Below are 21,934 nucleotides of genomic sequence, written 5' to 3' on the forward strand. Positions count from 1 at the left end.
TATGGACTCGGCGAGTTTATTTATTGGGTGCTAGGTTTGTAGTGAAGAATAATGTTGCTAACACTTTCTTCCTAATACAAAAAAAGCTTTCATCTAGACAGACATGTTGGCAGGAATATTTGGCCGAGTATGATTTTAAGTGGGAGCATAAACCTGCTAGGCATAATCAAGTTGCTAATGTCTTAAGTCAGAAAGACGTTATGAAGATTGTTGTTGCCATTTTCAGTGTTGAAGCCGACTTCACTGACAAATTTTGATATGCTGCCTAGATGGACCATGGGTACCAAGAGTTGCTTTAACAAGTCTGGGATGGTGTGGCCTGGTGATATCGAATTAAATATAGTCTGCTAATGGCAAAAGACAGCAGATCATATGTTCCTGATGGCTGGGGACTTAGAAGGTAGCTTATGAGGGAGTCTTATGACTCCCAATGGATTGGTCATCTAGGAAGAGAGCGCATGATGGCTCTCTTGTCCTGAACATGTATATGGCTGAAGATGGAGGACGACATCGAGGCCTATGTTAGGTCTTGCTTGGTGTGCCAACAAGACAAAGTGGAGAGGCGAAAAGAAGCGGGCTTGCTGCAACCCTTGTCCATTGTAGAGAAGTCATGGATTTCAGTTTTCATAGACTTTATCAGTGGCTTCCCAAAGGTTGATGAATTGTCGTCCGTCATGATGGTGGTCGATCGCTTCTCCAAGTATGCTGTTTTTGTCCCAACCTTGAAAGCATATCCGATGGAGACGGCTGCTGATTTGTTCGAAATATGGTGAAATATTTCGGTTTGCCTTCAGATATCATTAGTGATCGGGATGCTCGGTTCACTGGAAGGTTCTAGACATATCTCTTTTAACAGTGGGATTTGAGCTGAAGTTTTTCATAGCTAATCACCTACAGACGGACAGTTAGATCGAAAGAATGAATGTATTGCTAGAGGAGTATCTCAGGCACTATGTTACAACCAACCAATGGAATTGGCTGAAGTTGTTGGACATGGTCCAATCCTGCTACAATCTTCATCAATCTTTTGCGATCAGATTTGGTCCATTTGAATTGGCTACTGGACGACAATCTCTCACTCCCCAAGAAGTTGTCTTATAGAAAAGAGGAGGAATCTGTCCAGGAGCATATCGGTTTGCTAGAAACCAGCAAGAGATGCTGGAGGAGGTGCAAGACAGCCTCCACGAGGCAACAAAGAGGATGATGAAGTATGCAGACAAAGGTCGCAGGCCCTTGGAATTCAATGTGAGAGACAAAGTCATGCTAAAACTGACTCCGCAAATATAGAAAAAAATCAGCAGTAAAAGAGTCCATCAAGGCCTAATCCCAAGGTATGATGGCCCTTTTGAAGTGGTGAAGAAGGTGGGGAATGTGGCATATCGATTGCAATTGCCGGAGAGTGAAGATACATCCAACTTTTTATGTTAGTTTCTTAAAACATTATTACGAAGATGCAGGTCCTTCAAGAAAGCAAGTGCGGCGTGCCCCACCAACTGTGAGGCAGTAATTTGATAAGAAGGTGGAAAAGATATTGGACCACCGCATATTGAGACAAAGCAAAAAGAATTGAAGAATTGAATATTTGGTTCAATGGAAAAGAGAATCAAAAAGCGAGGCTAGTTGAGAGAAGGAGACAGTATTGTAGCTTTTGGAGAGAAGATCCAAGAGTACTTGTTACACCTCCCTCTGAGGATGTTGGGCTCTTCGGGTGGGGGTGGTTTGTTAGACCCTCGCTAGTGGCTTACATGGGCTGGCATGGACTAGTGCCTTTGTCATGCCAACCTTGGATGGGCAGGAGCGTGGTTGGGGCTTCACCACAACAAGGCACCATCGGTTGATCCGGTGTTCGAATGGCCAGACGAGATGAGCATGCATGAACATGGGCAAAGGCATGTGCAAAGGATCGGTACAAGTAGGCGTGTGCTGAATTGGGCGTATGTACAACTCTGGAAGATGTGCATAGTGGGACATGCGACCCTGCACAGTGGGATGTGTGGCCATGCGTTGCGGGACACACGGACAGGCGCGCAGTCGGCGCCAGTAGTGGGACATGCGGGCATGCGTTGCAGGATGCACAGACAAGTGTGCAGTGGGATGCACTGGCATCAATAGTGAGATGCGTGAGCGTGCACTGCAGGATGCACCACTAGGCACGTAGTAGGACGTGCGGGCATGCACGGTGAGAAGCGCAGCCATGTGCTATGGAACTTGTGGCCAGATGCACTGTGGGATGCGGGACTCATGCAATTGGACGCACAGCCATGTGCAAGGGGACTCGAGTCCAGGTGTTGGATGGTTTCCAGCAGTTCCAAACTTCTTAGAGCAGTTGTTCAAACTTCCTGGAGCAGTTGATAGTGGTTGGCAGTGGTTTTGGGAAGTTCCTAGCAGTTAGAGGAGTTGTCCACCGCCTTTATTTACATCCATGCTTGTTGGCTATTTGTAGCAAGCCATGGGAGTCTCCTTAGTGAGATTCAGAGACTTTGGATGGATCTCTTGTATCCAGATTATGTGGGAATTGCAATAAAAGAGATGTGTGTGATTTTCTTTATGTGCTTGAGTGTTTGCCTTTGTTTGGCTTGGTGTTGCAATCCTTGGGGTGGGGATTGTGAGGAGGCTGACTGGATGGGTTGTCTAATGCTGCACAAGGCTGAAGTTCTTGCGAAAGGTTTTGGTGCAAGAATCGGCCCTATGGCACCAGCCATGGTGGTGGAATGGTGGAGATCATTCTTCTAGCTTCTGTGGTCTCATGTCCATGTCTGCTGGCAGTTCTACCCTTCATACACTTTTATTTGGATGGATACTTTTTATTCCACATTTATAAGGACCTGTGATTTATGTCAAGTCAAACTGGGAGATGAGTTTTGTTATTAGTACATTACAGAGATGTATCATCTAATTTATTGTTACATCCTTCTATTCTCCATTCCCCTGGATTTTTTTTTTTTTTTTTGGGTGAGCTTACCTAGAAAGCACTATATAGCTTTAAGAGATTCATAATCCATAATGATGTTTTTCTTTGGTAGTTTGTGGTGGTATTTATTTGACATTGTAAACGGGAATATCGAATCAAATTATTCACCAAGCTTCAGCTGGTTTTTGTTAGCCATAGATTCAATTCTTTGATTATATAGTATCAATATTGCCATATGAATCCATTGTTACAGCCACTTCTAAGATAACTTGAAAATATAGTCTGGCTGGGAATAGTTGGTGAGTGTGTAGTAAATTTTACCTATTTATTTATTTTGAATAAAATGATACCCTTGGGTAGAAGCCTTGCAGTGAGAAATTAAATATGAACTTGACATTTATGCTCTGTATTACATGAAAATCTGAGATCAATAAGGTCAAAATACATACCAGAAATATATGAAACAGATTTATAGGGATCAACACATTGCATTTAGAAAGCATTCTAGCATGCTAGATTAGATTTTTCATTTCACAGCTTTGCTGAATTGAGAAGTCAATGGACTGGTGACTAACTTGTGAAGGAGAATATACAGTAGAGATTGTGGACATGAAGACTCCCTTTGTAGTGAAGGAATACAGGGATTGCACTTTAGAAGTCATTTGTAGTGTATTCTAAGCCTTTGGCTCACATGTGCCAAAAAATTATAGATCGAGTTCAACCATTAACCTTAAATCAAAAATTACTTACATTCTATTTTTGCCAACATTCAAATTCATTGGGTGGCACAGTGTCTATTGGCCAAAGTTTGACTTGTTGATGAGTTAAAGGACACCAAGGGTTCCCCAAATCTATCTTAACAGTTGTTGCAATTAAGCTCCGCCAATCATTGATTGAACTGGCACTGTGGCAATTGGCCAAAGTCTGACTTGTTGATGAGTTAAAGGACACCAAGGGTTCCCCAAATCTATCTTAGCAGTTGTTGCAATTAAGCTCCACCAATTATTGATTGAAGGATATCTTCTTGGTTTAAAACCAGATGCAACAGCATGATGTTGAGTTATCCTATATTTCTATGTTAGATAATTTGATAGTTCAACAGACAGTTATCCTGTATGATTAAGTTTACGGTACATGGTGCCTCAACTGCAGGGAATTAATTTGCTTGCTGGTCCAAATAGATAATGTGGTGTTGTACTTTGAAGAATTTGCAGTATACTCAGCACCCTTTGGTCCAGTCTTTAAAACAATCCAATGGGTGATGTTGAGAAGAACTTGAATAAAATGAGAGCTTTAGGACATGCTATTTATAATTTATATAGTGTATGATATATTATATATGTGCTAAATATGCATATTTCCATCTTCAACATGCGCATCAAACCATGGGTACAATACTTGATACTCACACTTAGCATTTAGACAATAAAATGCCATAAGAAACTTAAAACCAGAATTTAAAGGCCAAAAAAGGCTGCATCAATGTTAGAGGTGCATCGATGTGTACCCAATGGTTCCTTTCATTGGTTTGATCCTTGGTTCGGTGTATACCATACCGACTTTTCACTGATATGGGTTAAATCATCAGCTTTTTGAACCTTGGTTACCTTCTCACATCACCCTAACAACAGCTTCAGAGCCCTGAGGTTCTACTGCAATCTGACAAACTTATTTGTAGCCAATGATCCAGTGTTCAGTGAAAAGGCAGTCTGATGATAAAATGCAATCAGCAGGTGAAGGAGTATTGGATGCTTCAAACCTTCATGGTTGATTCTTGCTTTCTCATGAATACCTGAACAAACTTTGATGTTATGTGGCAAAGAGAATAAGTTTTTACAGAAATTTGTTTTTCTGCTCACGAGGAAGATTATACAATACATCTGCTACACACAAATGGTATGCTCGCTACAATAGGCATGCATTACATGTAGAATAAGGTAATATGCACTTAAGTATATTATGTAACATTTATGGATAATGTCTTGTTATGGCTGCAATGGAATCTTCCACTTGTTCCATTCAACTTATATTTTGCCTTGCTTCTTTGTTCAATTCTACATTGTATTGCTTCTTCTACCTGCCATTGCTCCGCAGTCCACTCCATCCCATGCTTCATCAAATAAGATCATCCAACAAGGTATCTAGAGAGAGTGACATTTGGGGTTTCTCAGTCCATTGCTTCTAGTTCAATATGGGTCTTCTAGTTTTTGTCTTGGCATGTATAAGAGTGCCCACTGCTTTCATTTGGGGGCAAACCTTGGCATAGTCCTTTTTCTTACTGCACCATTGACTTAAAGCAAATGCAAAAGCTTCTATAACTTGCCTTAAGACAGAAGAAGAGTCCCCAGATTTGTATACTGAGAAGTTGATAGCTCCAGCCTTTTATTTTCTTGAGTTATATGTATGTCATAGTAATATCTTTTTCTTTGCAACCATCTTGTATTGGAAGAATGGAAAATCTATACTTCAGAAAGTACTTCTCTATACCTTTTTTTTAAAAAAAAATTAAGCTTTTTAGATTAGTTGAAAGAAAGTTCAACTCACTGCTGTTTTCGAATGTGGGCATTAAATCATTTCTTGTTCTATTTATCTGCCTCTGTTTAACTTGAAAAGCTCAAATTCCATGATGCTGAATATAAAGCACTGGGTAGATTTGCCTATGACATATCAGCTTCATTGTGCGGAAGGAATGAACTAAAACTTTAAGATTTTAAATGGCAGGTGTATCTGAAGATGCTGTTTCAGGTCATATACAACTGCTGGTTCCTGGGGAAACTGCTTGTTTTGCATGTGCCCCTCCTTTGGTAAGTTAATATGCCTTTATCTGAGTTCAAGAACCATGCAGCAGAATTACAATGTGTACATGAATACTTTCTTCCCAGATTTCCAGTAAATGTTGTATTCGGTTCATAAGTTGTGATGTTATACCATATTAGGGATGCAAACAAACTGAACTGGTCATGAGCAGCTTGGGCTCGGCTCATTAAGAGCTTGTTTGAGCTCAGCTCTGCTCCAAATGAGCCAAGTCTGAACATGTGTTTTGTTCAGATATGCTCTGCTCAGTTCAACCGAAGCTTGGCTCAAGGGTTAGCTGAGCTGAGTCTGAACAGGTTATGTTGAGGTTGGCTTTAGTTCAAGCCAAGCTCAAGCAGCTCATTTAGTTTTCAAGCTGAGCCCAAGCAGCCAGGTACTCTGTTTGGTTTGTCTGCAACTCTATGCCTTACGAACTTTTTTTCGAGTAAATTAGCTGTACATAATTTACCACTTTGTACGAGGGCCTTGCTTTCTATTGCAACTAGCAAATTGTAAGGTCTTTTGTCATTAAATTTTGAAAAAGATATTTTTCTTTGACTCATATTATCTTAAGGGTTTTTTGTCATTAAATAATGAATAAGTTATCTGCTTTGATACACTGTGACTACAGTTGGTGACCTGGTAGTTTGAATTTCGAGAATGTTATTCTGATGGTATCACTTATGGGAATTACTGACTTTGTTAAGCATTTGATTTGCTTTTTATCCTTATATGTAATGGTGCATGCATGCACATAAACATACAGAATTGGAAGCAATTTACAAACTGAAGACATGCCTGTGCATGAGACAAGAACAAATTTGGCAAGTTAGCAATCGTTCTTTGGGATTTAAGATTATGGTTTCTTATAATACATGGTTCTTGTTCATTGGGTTTGGTGTTAACCATTCGTGGAATGGAAGTTGACAATACTTGCAGCGTAATTGTACAATAGTGTATCAATGAGGATTAGTCTGAAGTTGCTTATGGGGCAACCTTGAGGAACACATTAGGAGAAATTACTTGTCTATTATAAGTGCAAGAATGATGATACTTGACATCTGCTTTTTAGATTTTGGTTTTTGTACTTAGGTCTCTAGTTTTGTGGGTGCAAGTGTCTTTGTTGATCCATGTTGTTCTGTCCAAGTGAAATGTTGAATCTCTGTAATTTAAGCCTTAAACATTTGATTAGCTCCTCTGCAGATGCCTAAAGAGGCCATGCTAATAAGAAAAGGGAAACAATAGTTACACTGATTGTGCTTGTTAACTTTTGTTATTGTGTCTTATGTTGGAGTGTTATAAATGGCTTATTCACATGATGAAACTCTTCATCTTTTATCTTGTAACATTGATTGAGCCACAACCTTTTTTCAAAGAGGTGCTGGATGTAGCTGCATATGGCTAAAACACATTTGTTCTTTAGTAGCTGATGGTATGGGGAAACAGTTATTTCTGCTTTAGCCATCAGAAAGTAACAATATCGAATTTACATGCATATAAACTTCGCAATACCATGGGGAGGAATTGATTTTGTTAGTGCAAGTGCATCTCATGTTTGTGGCAGCAGAGGTACATGCTAAAAAGAGGTGCAAAGATTTCAGTTGTCACTGTTAGAAGATGCACATGCAGAGTAAAGGAGAGGTAATCCCATTAGTGAGGAAAAAGAAGGCTCATGAGTCATGGCACTTGATAGCCTTATTTTGGATGATGAACTGAGGTGAGATATGGTATTTTTTGGTTGATTGAGGCAAGACTAGTCAGCAATGTTTAAGATACTGGTACTATACGTGTATCAGTATTTTATTGGGATGATATGATGCCAATGACCATCCAGTAAGAGGTCTCAATGGAGGCCAATAACCTGCTAACCTGACCCAAAATGTAAGGTTTGAGACTTTGAGTAACTGGGCCCAGTAAGCTATTGGATAGAGTTTGGATATGGGGAGATCCGTCCCTGATAACCCAAAACCAGACCTGTATATAAGCATACATGCATAAAGATACACACATCTTCATCATATGTTGGTACGAAAAGCATGATATTAGGTACTTGAAATCCTTAGATATATTTTCGATTGATAGGTTTATGTAAAGGTTCATGGATGTTTCATATGTGGCTATGGTTAATAATATTGCAAAAAAATTATTTTTCTACCGTATATGCATTATGACTTAACATTTGTCTTGGTTTTTGTTTGTTACAATTTTCTGTTATCTTTTGATTTCATTAATGAACAAAAAGTAATAGGTGGAATGATATCTACCTTCCGATTCTTTGTCAATGATTTTTTAGTATCATCTTTTTTCATGATTCATAGTTCTTGAGGAATTTTGGGTGCATTAAATAATCTAGTAAAATAATTCAAATGACTAGCAAAACACTTATTGAAAATCTGATTTCTCCTCGAATCCCAACCTAATACCCAAAGTTTGGTTATGGATATGCCAAACTCAACCCAAACCTGACCTGCTGTCACCCCTACATCTAGTACCAGGAACTTTTTTTAAAAAATTTATTAATGTTTCTTTTTTTTTTTTTTGAATTTTTATGAATTTTTCCCCATGTTTAAGCGGTTTTTGAGACAGATTGGGGGGTTATGGTGCCAATAATGGTTCTGAGAACTGTGATGTCAATAACATTTTTAAAAAGTAACCAACAGGGATAAGTGAACATTAAATCCTTTCTTGTTCTTTCCCTCTCCCTCTCTCTTTCTCAGTCTCCAGCTGTGTTAACCCCATGACTAACGCGAAAGGAAGGAGAGTGTGGCCACCAACTACTCTCTCCTTTTCTTCATGGAATTAGGCTACCTGGTCAGGTCACTCTTGCTATTTGATCAAACCGAGCCTTGTACCTGCCTTGCTCTGACAGGTTTTTGCTGGATTGGTGGGACATCCTGGTCCAATATAGGATTGATATCCTGCATGGAGTCTCAGTCCCATTTTCCTGTTGGAACTACAATGGCTAAGGAGTTCTTTTAGTTGCATTAACCAGTTGTATTTGTAGTGACAATTATTACTGCTTAGAAGCTAATGCTCTCAGGAAATGCTTGAAGATTGTATGGGCAAAATCTTTGATTTTTAGGAAGGTAAATGTCAGTGCATAGCGAGTGATAGTGAGCAAATGCACAACATTTTCTTTCTTCACAGAGATTATAATAAAATGGCAAAATTTTAGATGCTAGAATGTGGATGGGGATGTTAATTTTCAATTGAAATGGTTTACCTAGGATATTGTTTAAAGGCTCTCCTTACACCGGCAATCTTTTATTGTTTCAGTGTTTTTACCAAAAAAAAAAAAATCTTTTATCCTTTCAGTTTTAGCAACATCACCATGATCTTGGTTACATAATTAATATGTTGGTCCTTTTATGTGCGCTGCGCTATTTGATGTTGTAGAAACATTAATGAACTAAAATTTAATGTGATGTGTTATTGATATAAGAGGCATCTCTCCCTATGCTCTGATGATGATCTAGTGAACATTAAACTGTTGTTTTTGCCATTATTTTGCATGTTTTGACTGTACAAAACCGTTGATAAAGTTCTAATATGTTATAGGTTGTAGCATCTGGAGTGGATGAACGTACGCTCAAGCGAGAAGGTGTGTGTGCTGCATCTTTGCCAACAACCATGGTAAGGAGATTCTATCTCCTTCTTACTTGTCTCCTCTGTTTCACTTTTATTAGCCAAAACAAATAATAGTCAAGGTGTTGTAGGCTCATTTTCATTTCAAGAAACAATTATTAATCTTTTTTGAAATATCTGTCCATCAAAATTACGATATTCTTAGAAGTTGTTGTGATGGTCATATATGTTATTCATCCAACTTATGATTGGAAACATTGTATATTCATGCTTAGGGTAATAAACAGTAAGGTGTATTAATTAGAGAAACTGTTGTATATTTATGTATATATGGTTATATGGTATATGTCTTGTATATTCATGCTTAGGTTAGTAAACAGTAAGGTGTATTAATTAGAGAAACTGTTGTATATTTATGTATATATGGTTATATGGTATATGTCTTGTATCCAATTACTTCGCACATGCTTTACATGTGGGGGTGACGTCAGCTGTAAGTCCATGTGTTGGATTGTTTATGTAACCAATTTACCTACAGCCCTTCAGAATAGTTTGTGATTCTCTATGGATTTCATTGGATATTCGAGTTACCTCAACTAACAAGCCTTGTGCCATCCACATAGGATCAGCTTTATGGATCCACATATAACCCACTAATGTTTGAGAGCATGGTCCTATAACGATTGGTGTCAAATCCTACGCAATGCTGTTCATGCAAAACTTGAAAGATAGGAGATTTACCTTTACTAGGTTGTGCATAGTTGTGTTTCATGTGAAATGCATTGAATTGAATGTGTTACCTGATGGGTTATGGGCCTCGTGGCCAATAATGTATAATATTTAGCTTTTCCCTTTATGGATCTTAATGCATTCACCACCGTGAAAATACTTTCTCCCTTGAGTTACAAAAGATTTTTGTCGAGGGTAACATGTGTTGCTTTTAGTTGCACTTAATTCAGAGCTGTTTAATTCTTAGTAATTTGACAGGAAGTTAGGGTGCCTCCCAATATGGGATTTTTCATTGGTACGTGCTGTTGTTTATCCAAAACATTGTTTGTATGACTTTCTTAGAGGTGCTTATTTGTTTTTTTCAATTTGGAAACGTTCTCCTTTCTTCCATCATCTTTCCATTTGTTGTCTCCAGAATTTTAATCATATCCTTAGTTTTAATTTCTTGCATGCATTTATTAATTTGATCAAGGTTTTACGTTCCGACAAGACAGGGGACGTCCCAGCTATCCCGTCCCATTCCTATGAGAAAACAGGATTGGGACGTGGTCGGGACTTTGAAACCCATCCATACAAAAAAAGAAGAAGAGGAAAGAAAGAAAGGAATATGAAAAAAGAGAAAAGTGAAAGAAATTGTCCCCAGTGCGGAGCTTCATGCTGCTTGGGTAGGTGTCACTTTTGCTAGGCAGCAACCTCATGTGAAGAGGTTCTTCCTTGAGGGTGACTCAGTCACTTTCATTGCTTGGCTTTAGGGGGGTGCTAGGCAACTCGGAGGTCATCCTCTTATTCGGGATGTCTGGACCTCTCTTCGTCAAGCTGCTGCAGTCAGAGTTTGGCATGTTTATCGGGAGGCTAGTACTGCGACGGACTGGGTGGCGGCTTTTGTTGTTAACCACTCCGACGACTGGATCTGAATACAGAGTGGGGACTGCCCGCTGGCCTTGCGGGATCTTCTGTATCTTGATCTTTTGGATTGCTCTCGCACCAGACTGGTGTGATCGCCCGTTTGTATCAAAAAAAAAAGGAAAGAAGAAAAAGAAAAATGAAAGAAAGAAGGGAAGGGAGAAGAAAAGGAAAGGAAGGAAAGAAGGAAGAAGGAAAGAGAGAGAAGAAAAAAAGAAAAAAAAGAAAGAAAGGAAGGGATGGTAAAAAGAAAGAAAAAGAAAAGAAAAGAAAAGAAGGTAGAAGAAAAAGAAAGGAAAGAAGGGGAGGAAAGAAAAAAATAAAGAAAGGAAAAAAGAAGGGAGAGAGATGGAGGATATCTATCATGAAACATGATCGAGATGGTTATCGAGACAGGACCGGACAGGGAGGCATTTCATTCCATGGAGATACCAGGATACCTCCATCCCACGGGATTTAAAATCTTGAATTTGATTGCCATAATGAATTGAGCGATGGAATATAATAATGCTATTGGATTATGAGTTGATTTTTGATGAACTATTATTTTGTATTGTAAAATTAGACCATGTTTCATTGTTTTCCCTGAATTTTTAGTATAGCTTTAACTATTCAGCCTATCTTGGAAAACTGGAATTTCAGGGTTGGCTACAAATTCTTACTCATGGTTCAAGAACTCAACTTTTCTTTCATTGGACTTAACATTTGTAACCAATGAATTTATTACCTGTATTTTCTTTGAGACAATAAAATTGTCTTCGTTTGTAAGAGTTGGTTTAATGGCCCTGATAACATATGTATTGTCATGATAATAATTTTCTTTAGCAGCTTCTGTATTTTTACAAATAAACATAATATTCTGACATTTTTTTATCTCTTTTTTATTTGGAAAGATTAAGCATATAATGCTGTATATATGTTATTTTTCTCATTCTCTTTTGCTTTTTCCTAATGTGGTAATTCTGATTTTTTGTTTCATGATATGATTTATCGTCAGCTGTTATTGGACAGGCTGCTTATTGATTGCTAGCATTGTTATCTTTATCCAATTTTTACTAGCTGGAGATAAATTATCTATTCAGGGGGTTGTTGCTGGTCTCCTAGTTCAGAATGCACTAAAATACTTGCTGAAGTTTGGACAAGTTTCTCCTTATTTGGTGAGTTCTGCTCTTGAAAATTTAATCCATAATCAAGTTGTTCCTAAGTTCTTGTACTTATGTGGCTCTTTTATCACCAGCACTGGAGCTTTATGTGTTTCGAGCTTTTTATCGACATTCATATGTTACATATCTTGTTTTTCTGAATTAAAAAATAGATAAATAATTCCGCAATTTTAGCATATGTGCTAAATGTATGAAGCCTAATAGATATTGTTTAACTCACTGGCAATCAACAAAAGCTGAATTAATTGGAAAATTTTACAAATTTCTATGGTGTACTGATGTTTAGAGCATTCGCTGGCTGAATTTCATTACATCATTTACACTGCAGGGATATAATTCGCTTAAAGATTATTTTCCAACTATGGAAATGAGACCAAATCCACAGTGTTCGAACTTTGCATGTGTTGAGCGGCAGGTATATAGTTTGCATTCTACGTATTCATGAAGTGGCATTTTATAGAATTAAAACCCATGTTCTGCCCATTGTATTGTGCATCCTGAGTCATGGGTAGAAAAACATATATGGTGCAGAAGAAATATATCCAAACAAAACCGGCTAGAGATGCTGCAGCTAAGGCGAAGATGGAAGCTGAAGCATCAGCAGCAAAAGAAGGCCCACTTCATGTGGAGAACGAGTGGAATATAAGGTACTTTATTCTAGTTAGTAATCTTAATAAAGCTCTACAATCTTAATCAGCTACATGAAGAGGAAAGTTTTCTGCTATTTTTTTCACCATATAACAATCACATGCATCTAAATGTTATAGTTACGATGCTTCCTTTAGGGTGTACATGCATTGTTGTATACACATGTTCATCATGTTGCCTGCTGATGTGTTATTTTATTCTTTATAGTGGTCTATGCCTGTAGCTGAACATACACGCACTCCTTCTGCAATCATATGCTTATTTGGGTGCACAGGTCTTCATGTTTGTTTGTCTGTGCATGCTTATTCTTCAGCTTTCATGGTACCAAAATTCACATCCATGTTTGAAGGTTATTGTATAATAACTTCAGGAACCATTTGTGAGAATTGCACATCCCTTTTCTGATCAGATGGTTGGATTGATCCTTATTATTTTGCCCTTTAAATTGTTCATTGGTCAAAGAACTATTAAATTTAATGTCATGAAGGACTATATAGAGATTTTTTTAATTTGGGTTTGTACCAATGTTTGTATTATTTCATCCTTACTGAGTCACCTTATTCAACTGAAAGACCTAGTAAGGGAATCGTGCTCAGCAGCTCCACTGTGATTTACACTGTCATCCTGATTATGCTAGGTTCAGATCACTTGCTGTTGTTCAGAGGTAGTTTTGCCCCTCTATAGTTCTAGACATGGTCTTGTCATCATTGCAACAACATGTTTGAGTGTCTGTTGTCAGAACTCAACTTGATGTTGACCCAATTTAAGGTGATTAAGGTCGGGCTTTCTATCTTGCCTCTGAAAATACTTCAAACTTTTGTAATTTATGTACTCTCGCATTTTTGGAGTTTTCTAGCTCTAGTTTTATATTCAACCTGTCTAACCACTAATTTCTTTCTTTTAGATATTTTATCTCTGATTTAGATGCCTTTCTGCAATTTCTTTGCAATTTTTTTGTGCCTAATTTAGTATTTCCCATGTCTTAATGGTTATGGTTGATAGTTCACAAATAAGTTTTGCAAAGCGAAACCTAGAAACTTGGGACGTATATGCTAATGTAATTATGTTTTAGAAAGTTCTTTTTCTTGCTACAGTTTTTATGTTGGAAATATGTATTTGATATAATATTGGTTAGAGAAAACAAGTCTGTTTTTTTTGTTTTTAGCTTGACATCATATCTTCTTTCAGAGAAAATTTGATATCGTATCAATTTATAAAAATTTATGCCCATTGGAAGGCATTAGTCAAGGTTATTTCTAACCTTTTTTTTCGATTCTAGATCCATCAAATCCTTGCTTGATTTAATTACAGCTCAATAGATTTGTTGAAGAAATTCTAGATGCATGACCATTCGAGATTAGTTGCTATTTGAAATGAAAAAATATCAATAAAATTTTCAAGCAAGCTGTGAATTGAAGCAACAAGTTATCAATCCAGAAGTTCTTCGCTGTAAATCAAGTATTTAAGCACTGTTGCCAGGGGGGCATGCTGTCTGGTGGCTGTTACAGCAGATGCCATGCAGCACCTAAATAGGAAAAGAAAGGATATTAGGGTCCCTTGCGGTTTGGTATGGAGATGTACTGGGCCATATCATCCTGTCTGAACTGGCATGGGTTGATACGAAGCAGCATGCTCAATAGTCAGTACCAACCTTTTGTCAGGTACCCATACTGCCCCTACGAGGTATGCGCAGGCTGTTATAGATCTCAGCATGGACTGACACACTGGAAAGCACGGATATGGCGAAAGGGCTGCCGTATCTGTGTCGGACACGTATCCGATACGGAAACATTGGGGACACGGTGTGATACGTACCCATCGCGTGTCCGGCTGTTTTTCTTCTATTTTCTGATTTTTCCGGCATCAGATATAGCTGGGATACGGCTGGGATATGAATTTTGCCATTAATGAAACATTAAAATGGCTAGGATATGGCTTAATGATGCTTAAAATGGGTACTGAATTTTGCCATTAAAACGGCTGACATTTTTGCTTATAATGACTATGCATTAATGATGCTTACTTTTCAAACATAGGTGCTATTAAGCTATGAACTTATGATTTGTGTTTATATATTAAATTTATCTTGAGTATTTATGTTTTTATATTAATATTATATTAATTTTATATTTTTAATATACTGTATCTCACTCATATCGTATCCTATATTTTTAAAAATTTATCATATCTCTGTATTCGTATCGTACCGAATCTGTGTTTTGTATCGTATCTGTGCTTCTTAGCTGACACATGAAACCTTGCTTCAAATCCATCTCCTAAATCTCTGTTTGAATCAAGTCAATCAGGTTGATTTTAGTGGAGAATATGGTGTTATTCCTGGGAAGATTCCAAGGAACTCAACTTGATGAAGGGGTCTTGCTTTCTCTATTGTTGTTTACCAAGAACTTACGGCCAAATTGATTATATTGGCAATTGTCTTATGCAAGGTTTGCTGTGCTAGTACAAGAACCCGAACCAGTCGATCAGCAATACTGTTTGGTATATGTCTTATCTTGTTTCGTATCGGGCTTAAAGTGACATAGTAAGGCAGAGGGAGAAGAAAAGAGAGGGGTGGAGGGAAGGGGAGAGAGAGCCTTCGGAACTTGTTGGAGGCCCGTCGAGGCCGCTGGAGGGTTGTTGCGCCTATTGAAGGGCCGAATGAGGCCGATGAGGAGGGGGGAGAAGGAAAGAGAAAGAGGGGGGGGAGGGAGGGAGAGGGAGGAAGTGAGAGAACTTTTAGAGATCCATTGAGGTCGTTGAAGAGCCGAAGGTAGTCAATCGAAACAAGGGCAGAAGAGGGCTTCCGCCCTTGTTTCGTGTTCTCTCTGGGGGATATTGATGTTGGAATTTGGGGTTTGAAGCATGCATGTGTTTCAAAAACTTAATTTTTTAAACACCGTAGCGGAGAATAAGATTAAAACAATTTTAATCTGAATTTTACATGTATAAAAATATAAAACCACATGGATCTATTTCATATGCTGAAATTGATATATGCTGAAATTTAAATTGTGATCAAATCACATATCTTTTTCACAATTTCTTTCTTCAAATCTGGATCTGGAAGAGACGAGGCTTTCTGTTAGCCACATAAATGTCCTGCCTTTACGAGTATCCACTCGGGATCAGTCTGGAACAGCCCTCTAAGATTTAAATTTTGATTCTCCAAAATTCAGTCTTCTGAATCTGAACGAAGCCTGGATCGCGATCAACGTTTGATCTTTCTCCTTGATCCTTATCTTTTCTTCCTCTCTAGCCTTTTTTCTTGCCTTGTAATGCTACAAGAGACCAACAACCAGCAGATGAAGGGCCGCCCAACGTCTTGGGCGTGTGCAAAACTTGGGACGCGCGTCCCAAGTAGTATGGCGTGGGGATGCCTAAGGAGAAGAGAAAAAGGGAGGAAAAAAGGGCATGGAAGGTTCTCTTGGGGTGGAGAGGGGCTGGCTTAGATGATCTTGGGACCTTAGGGGAAGTCCTCTTTTATAGGCACAAAGATTGAATCCTATTCAATCATATAATACAAGTCCTACTTGCATTAGGATTCCTATTAACTTAAGTTATCCAACTTACATTAGGAAGCCCATTAGGCGCCAACTATTGGAGCCCTTGCACCCATAATTAGACACTTTATTTTGCACCCAAGAAACATCCCATATGAGAACTAAAAGCCCTCTAATCAATGGACACGTCCAAATTGAACAATTCAAAGTGACGCCCCATAATAACTATCAAGGAGATTCATAAGAGACTTGCACCCTTAATTTATGTGATCCATAACTTTAGACACCCAATAATTGGAGTTTCATGAATCTTATTCATGTAGGTAATTAGCAGTTAATTAAGGTAGAATTAACTTATCAAATAAGTAATTCCAACGGAAAAAGAAATTCGGTCTAACCATGTGCTAGCAAGGTTACCATGAACTCAATGAATTTCTCTAAATCTAATTGACACTTCATAAGCTCAATTTTTTATTCCAGACCTAATTCCTTTGTTGTGTAATCCCATAGGTTCAATTCTATCTGATAGTGAAATATACAATGATCTCTATCATTATATCATTGAAATTCTTTTCAATGGATCGAAACAATTTCACTCTAACCCAGCAAGGATTGTCGATCCGAAATAATTTTAGTGAGCTCTCACAATCCACCAGTATACCTAGCAGTATGTAGTGGCAACCCAGTAGAAGTGAAATGAACCTTTAGGTGTAGTTAACGTATGATTCAGTCTCTCTATCGTGAGTTCCGACTAGATGGCAGGTCATAGATAAATCGTCAAACTTCAACATCAGTCATATGATAGATTCGATTAGCTCAAATCTAGATGTGATGTCTATGAAAACTCTTTTCCATCAATCACTCTACTATGGCCACAGATTCATGGACTTAGCTTCTTAAATCCCATAGGACTACTTTTCTCTATCAAGATTGATAGATCCTATCTTGATGTGCATCCTACTCCTATAATGGATCAATTGTCGCCAATATCCACTACAAGGTCTCATTGAGATCCATGTTTATGTGTCAATCAAACTCCAGCAGCCTCACTGTGAGCAGTAGTACTATATCAAGTCAAAGGACCAGTCACACAACTACAGCATCGAGACAATCACTGACGATTGAATAGAAATTCAAGTGATCTCTCGTATGGTCACATTCAATGGTAGTTGTTCTCTAACAACCACCTACATTCGTTGTTCTATGTCTCTACACAGTAGATTAGAGATCCATCTATCCCGAAGGAAGTAATTTGTGCGTCAATCTATTCGAATCTGTCACCATCCTCATGATGATCCTATGATCGAGAGCCTTTAAGAATTAAATACATGTCTCTAATTCTCAACACTTTGAGAGTATGTATCGAAACTAATTTCATGAACGATTCAAGGACACATTACACTTGAATGAAAAAGAATTTGTCCTTTTATTGATCATATCAATATATTAAGTACAAAATTGTGTCCTAAATTAATTACAATGTGTCAGCCATATTGACTTCTAGGACATACATCTAACAATCTCCCACTTGGACTAAAATCAATTGGTCATAAATCTAAGTCCCATCTTTTCAAGGTGGACTTTCATTTTCAGTTGGCTCAGCTGCTTAGTGGGTCTGCCACGTTATCCGCGGAGTTCACTCTTCGCACCTCGATATGAGGTAGTCGCGTATATCGGTGCTCTATGTGTTTGGACTTCTGGTGAGATCTTGGCTCCTTAATAAGGACTATGGTGCCATTGTCTTTGCAGTACTGTGTCATGGTATGACATCCAGTTCTACAACTAACATTAAAATCAGAATTCGTCCTACACATTTATAGCACACTCAGCCTCCATTGATCGATTACTCAGAACTCATTTAGTAAATCGAATAAGAATACACCCTCGAATCGCAACTCAGAATCACCTTCAAAGATCAAGAATAGATCCTTAGTCCTTAAGGATGTTATTCACAGCTATCCAGTGCTCTTCGTCTGAATTCGACTAATACTTGTGACACTCACAGCAAGGATAATATCAGGTCGAGTACATAGCATGGCATACATGAAGTTTTTTATTGCCGAAGCATAAGGAATCCTACTCATGCGCTGAATCTCCTCAGATGTGGTTGGACACATCGTCTTAGAGAGACGAATACCATGCCTAAGAGGTAAAAGACCTCTCTTGGAGTTTTTCATGCTGAATCTCTTTAGTACCTTCTCTATGTACAGCTTTTGTGACAGGTCAAGCATCCGTTTAGGTCTATCTCATAGACCTTTATTCCGAAAATATAGGATACTTTCCCTAGATCTTTCATGAAGAATTCTTTGGACAACCATCTTTTGACCGTGGTCAGCATGGGAATATCATTTCTAATGAGGAGAATATCATCCACGTACAGTACGAGGAAGGTGATTGCACTCCCATTGACTCTCTTGTATACACAAGTTTTTTCTTCGTTTTTTATGAAATCAAACGATTTGATTGCTTCATCAAAATGATGGTTCCAACTCCAAGAAGCTTGCTTTAATCAGTATATGGACTTTTGCAGCTTGTAGACTCTATGATCACCATCACCAGACGTGAAATCCATAGGCTGTTCTATATAGATATCTTCTTCAAGATATCCATTTAGGAAGACAGTTTTCACATCCAATAGGTACAATATCTTTAGGTGGATCTACTAAAGTCCAGACTTGGTTCGAGTGCATCGAGTCAATTTCTGACTTCATAGCATCTAACCATTTTTTGAAATCGATGTCAGACATCGTCTCGTCAAAGATATTGTGATCATCATCATGATCCCTATTTCTCATAAGGAATATTTTCTTTACTTTCTCCGTAAACACACCCATGTACCTTTCAGGAGATCGAGAGATCCTGCTAGATCTACGAGGTGGCAGAGGAACATCAACTATTGGCTCATAGACTATGGGTTTTTGAGGATCTATAGCTCTAGACTCTTTAGAGATTTTCTCTTCGAGTTCCACTAACCTTCCACTGCCGCTATCCTGGATAAATTATTTTTTCAGGAACACGGCATTTCGACTCACAATCACATTGTGGTCTTGTGGAAAGTAGTAGTATCCCATAGATTCTTTTGGATACCCTATAAAGCGAGCTATAATAGATCTATCCTCCAACTTTTCCGTCATCCGTCTCTTGACATAGGTCGGACATCCCCAAATCTTAAGATAATCCAAACTCGGCTTCTTATCGAACCATATTTCATATGGTGTGGTAAGAACGGACTTTGATGGAATCCTATTCAATAAGTGAATGGTAGTTAACAAGGCATGTTCCCAAAGAAATAAGGATAGATCGGTGAAGCTCATCATGGACCTGACCATATCCAATAGGGTTCTGTTCCTCCTTTCGGATACCTCGTTGAGCTGAGGTGTTTCAGGAGTGATCCACTGAGAGACTACCGTTGTTCTTAAGATATCTCAAAAATTTTCGACTAAGGTATTCACCTCGATCAGATCGAAGAACTTTAATGGGCTTGCCTGTCTGCTTCTCTACTTCATGCCTGAATTCTTTGAACTTTTCAAAGGTCTCAGACTTGTGTTTCATTAGATACACATATCCGTACCTAGATAAATCATCGGTAAAGGTAATGAAGTAGGTGTAATCATCCCTGACCTGCACATCAAATGACCTACACACATCGGTGTATACCAGGACAACTAACTCTGTGGCTTTTTCCCCATGTCCTACAAAAGGTAACTTAGCCATCTTTCCTCGAAGGCAAGATTCACAAGCTGGATATGGCTCTGGGCAAAAAGAGCCAAGGATCCCATCTTTTTTCAGTTTATTTATCCTGTCCTCTCCAATATGGCCTAGTCTATGGTACCACAAGTACTTCTGATTAATTTCATCTCTGGGTCTCTTTTGATCTACGGCACTCACTATTTGCTCGTTTAGATTCACATTCGCATCAACATGTAAGTGATAAAGACTGTCAATTAAAAGATCTCGTGCAACCAATTTATTTCGTAAATAAATGGAACAAAAGTTTTTATTGAAACTAATTTCAAAATCTTCCTGTGCTAGCACAGACACGGAAATTAAATTCCGACTAGCTACAGGAACATAATAACAGTCTTTCAAATTTAATCTAACGCTAGATGGTAATCGAAGAGGGTAAGTGCCAACGGTCTCTGCAGCAACTTTTGCTCCATTGTCAACCCGAAGGATCATGTCACCTTCCCTCAATCTTCTACTTTCTATCAGACCCTGCATTGAGTTACATATATGAGTACTCGAACCAGAGTCCAATATCCAACTAGAAGTAGAAGAAATCATAAGGTTAGATTCAATTACGAGCATACCTTCGGAAGGTTTATCATCCTTTTTGATCTTTAGGCTCTTCAGGTATTTTGGACAGTTCCTATTCCAGTGGCCTTGAGCATGACAGTGGAAACACTTTTTCTTTGCTTCAGCTGCCTGTGAATCATCTTTTTTCGGCTTGCTCTCTTCTTCTTCTTTGCGGATTTAGCCTTCTTCCTTCCAACAGACTTTCTCTTGGAAGAAGAAGTCCGCTCCACAGTAAGAACAGAGCCTCTTGAACTCTTCAAGGTACCCTCCATTGTGATCAACATGTTGACAAGTTCAGGAATAGTGTAGTCAAGTTTGTTCATATGAAAATTAATGATGAATTAACTATATGAACTGGTAAGGGATTGAAGGATCAGATCCATCTGCAATTCCTTTTGCATATCCATCCCGAGCTTCCTAAGCTCCTCAATGTCCTTAATCACTGTCATACAGTGCTCATGGACAGACTGTCTTTCGTGCATTTTCAGGTTGAAGAGTCTCTTGGATATTTCGAAGCGCACAGTACGACTCTGCTCACCATACAACTTTTGTAGGTGAGTAATCATGGCTCGGACAGTGGGTATATGCTTGTACTGGCTTTGCAACTTGTTTGACATAGACGCCAGCACATAGCACTTAACCCGACTATCTTCGTCCGTCTACTTCTCAAAAGCAGCTATCTGCTCAGTAGTAGGATGGTTTGGCAATACAAAGGGATCCTGATCGAGAACATGGCTTAATTTTTCTGAAGTCAGGATAATCTTGAGGTTTCTGAGCCAGTCTTTGAAATTATTATCGGTCAAACGATTGGTTTCAAGGATGCGAGTTAAAGGGTTGAAGCTGACATAATGGTTTAACTGCAAGAGTAGAGTTTTAAGTTAGACTTTTGTACTTAATTTTTTAATTTACTTCTAGGAATTTTAAGATTCAAATAATGACTTCCAGTAATTTTTCGGATCCCTCCACTCTCCAGGAAGGAAACGGAAATCCTGACACGACAAAGGATTCCTAATGAGTGCTGCGGTCCCACCGATGATATACATCTCACCTAACAGTTATTGGTAGTATGCACATGATGAGTAGGCAACTTCTTGCCCAGATGCTTCACTAAGCATGTTGCAGCAACTTAGTCTCTAAGTCATGTGGGCTCATCTAACAGTTATTGCCCATACTTTTTAGTTAAGTCCGACCCACCGTTCACAAACAGGTGCAAGGCCGTCATTGGGTCCCTCACCTAACAGTTATTGGGTCCAACCCCATCTTTATCCTGGAGCAACTCTTTGCTAATAGAGTGGTTGCGTGTTCCCGATGTAACTGAATCACTGTGATCAGCCGAAAACAATCAACACCGGTAGCACGCTCGCACATCTACAACGGTGGAAGACCTATGGACTTAATATTTATGG

General features: G+C 38.6%; 1 protein-coding gene across 2 annotated transcripts in view; it reads left to right on the forward strand.

Moving 5' to 3' along the window:
* Positions 1–21,934, forward strand: part of LOC105042124 (ubiquitin-like modifier-activating enzyme 5) — a 41,084-nt gene that overhangs the window by 12,783 nt on the left and 6,367 nt on the right. For both annotated transcript variants that reach the window (XM_073243306.1, XM_073243307.1), the window contains exons 8-12: positions 5,633–5,715; positions 9,263–9,337; positions 12,004–12,078; positions 12,413–12,499; positions 12,616–12,731. In XM_073243306.1, the coding sequence (XP_073099407.1) occupies positions 5,633–5,715; positions 9,263–9,337; positions 12,004–12,078; positions 12,413–12,499; positions 12,616–12,731 (436 nt within the window). The remainder of the gene's footprint in view (positions 1–5,632; positions 5,716–9,262; positions 9,338–12,003; positions 12,079–12,412; positions 12,500–12,615; positions 12,732–21,934) is intronic.

Source organism: Elaeis guineensis, chromosome 9, assembly GCF_000442705.2.
Source record: "Elaeis guineensis isolate ETL-2024a chromosome 9, EG11, whole genome shotgun sequence".
Classification (NCBI taxonomy): domain Eukaryota; kingdom Viridiplantae; phylum Streptophyta; class Magnoliopsida; order Arecales; family Arecaceae; genus Elaeis; species Elaeis guineensis.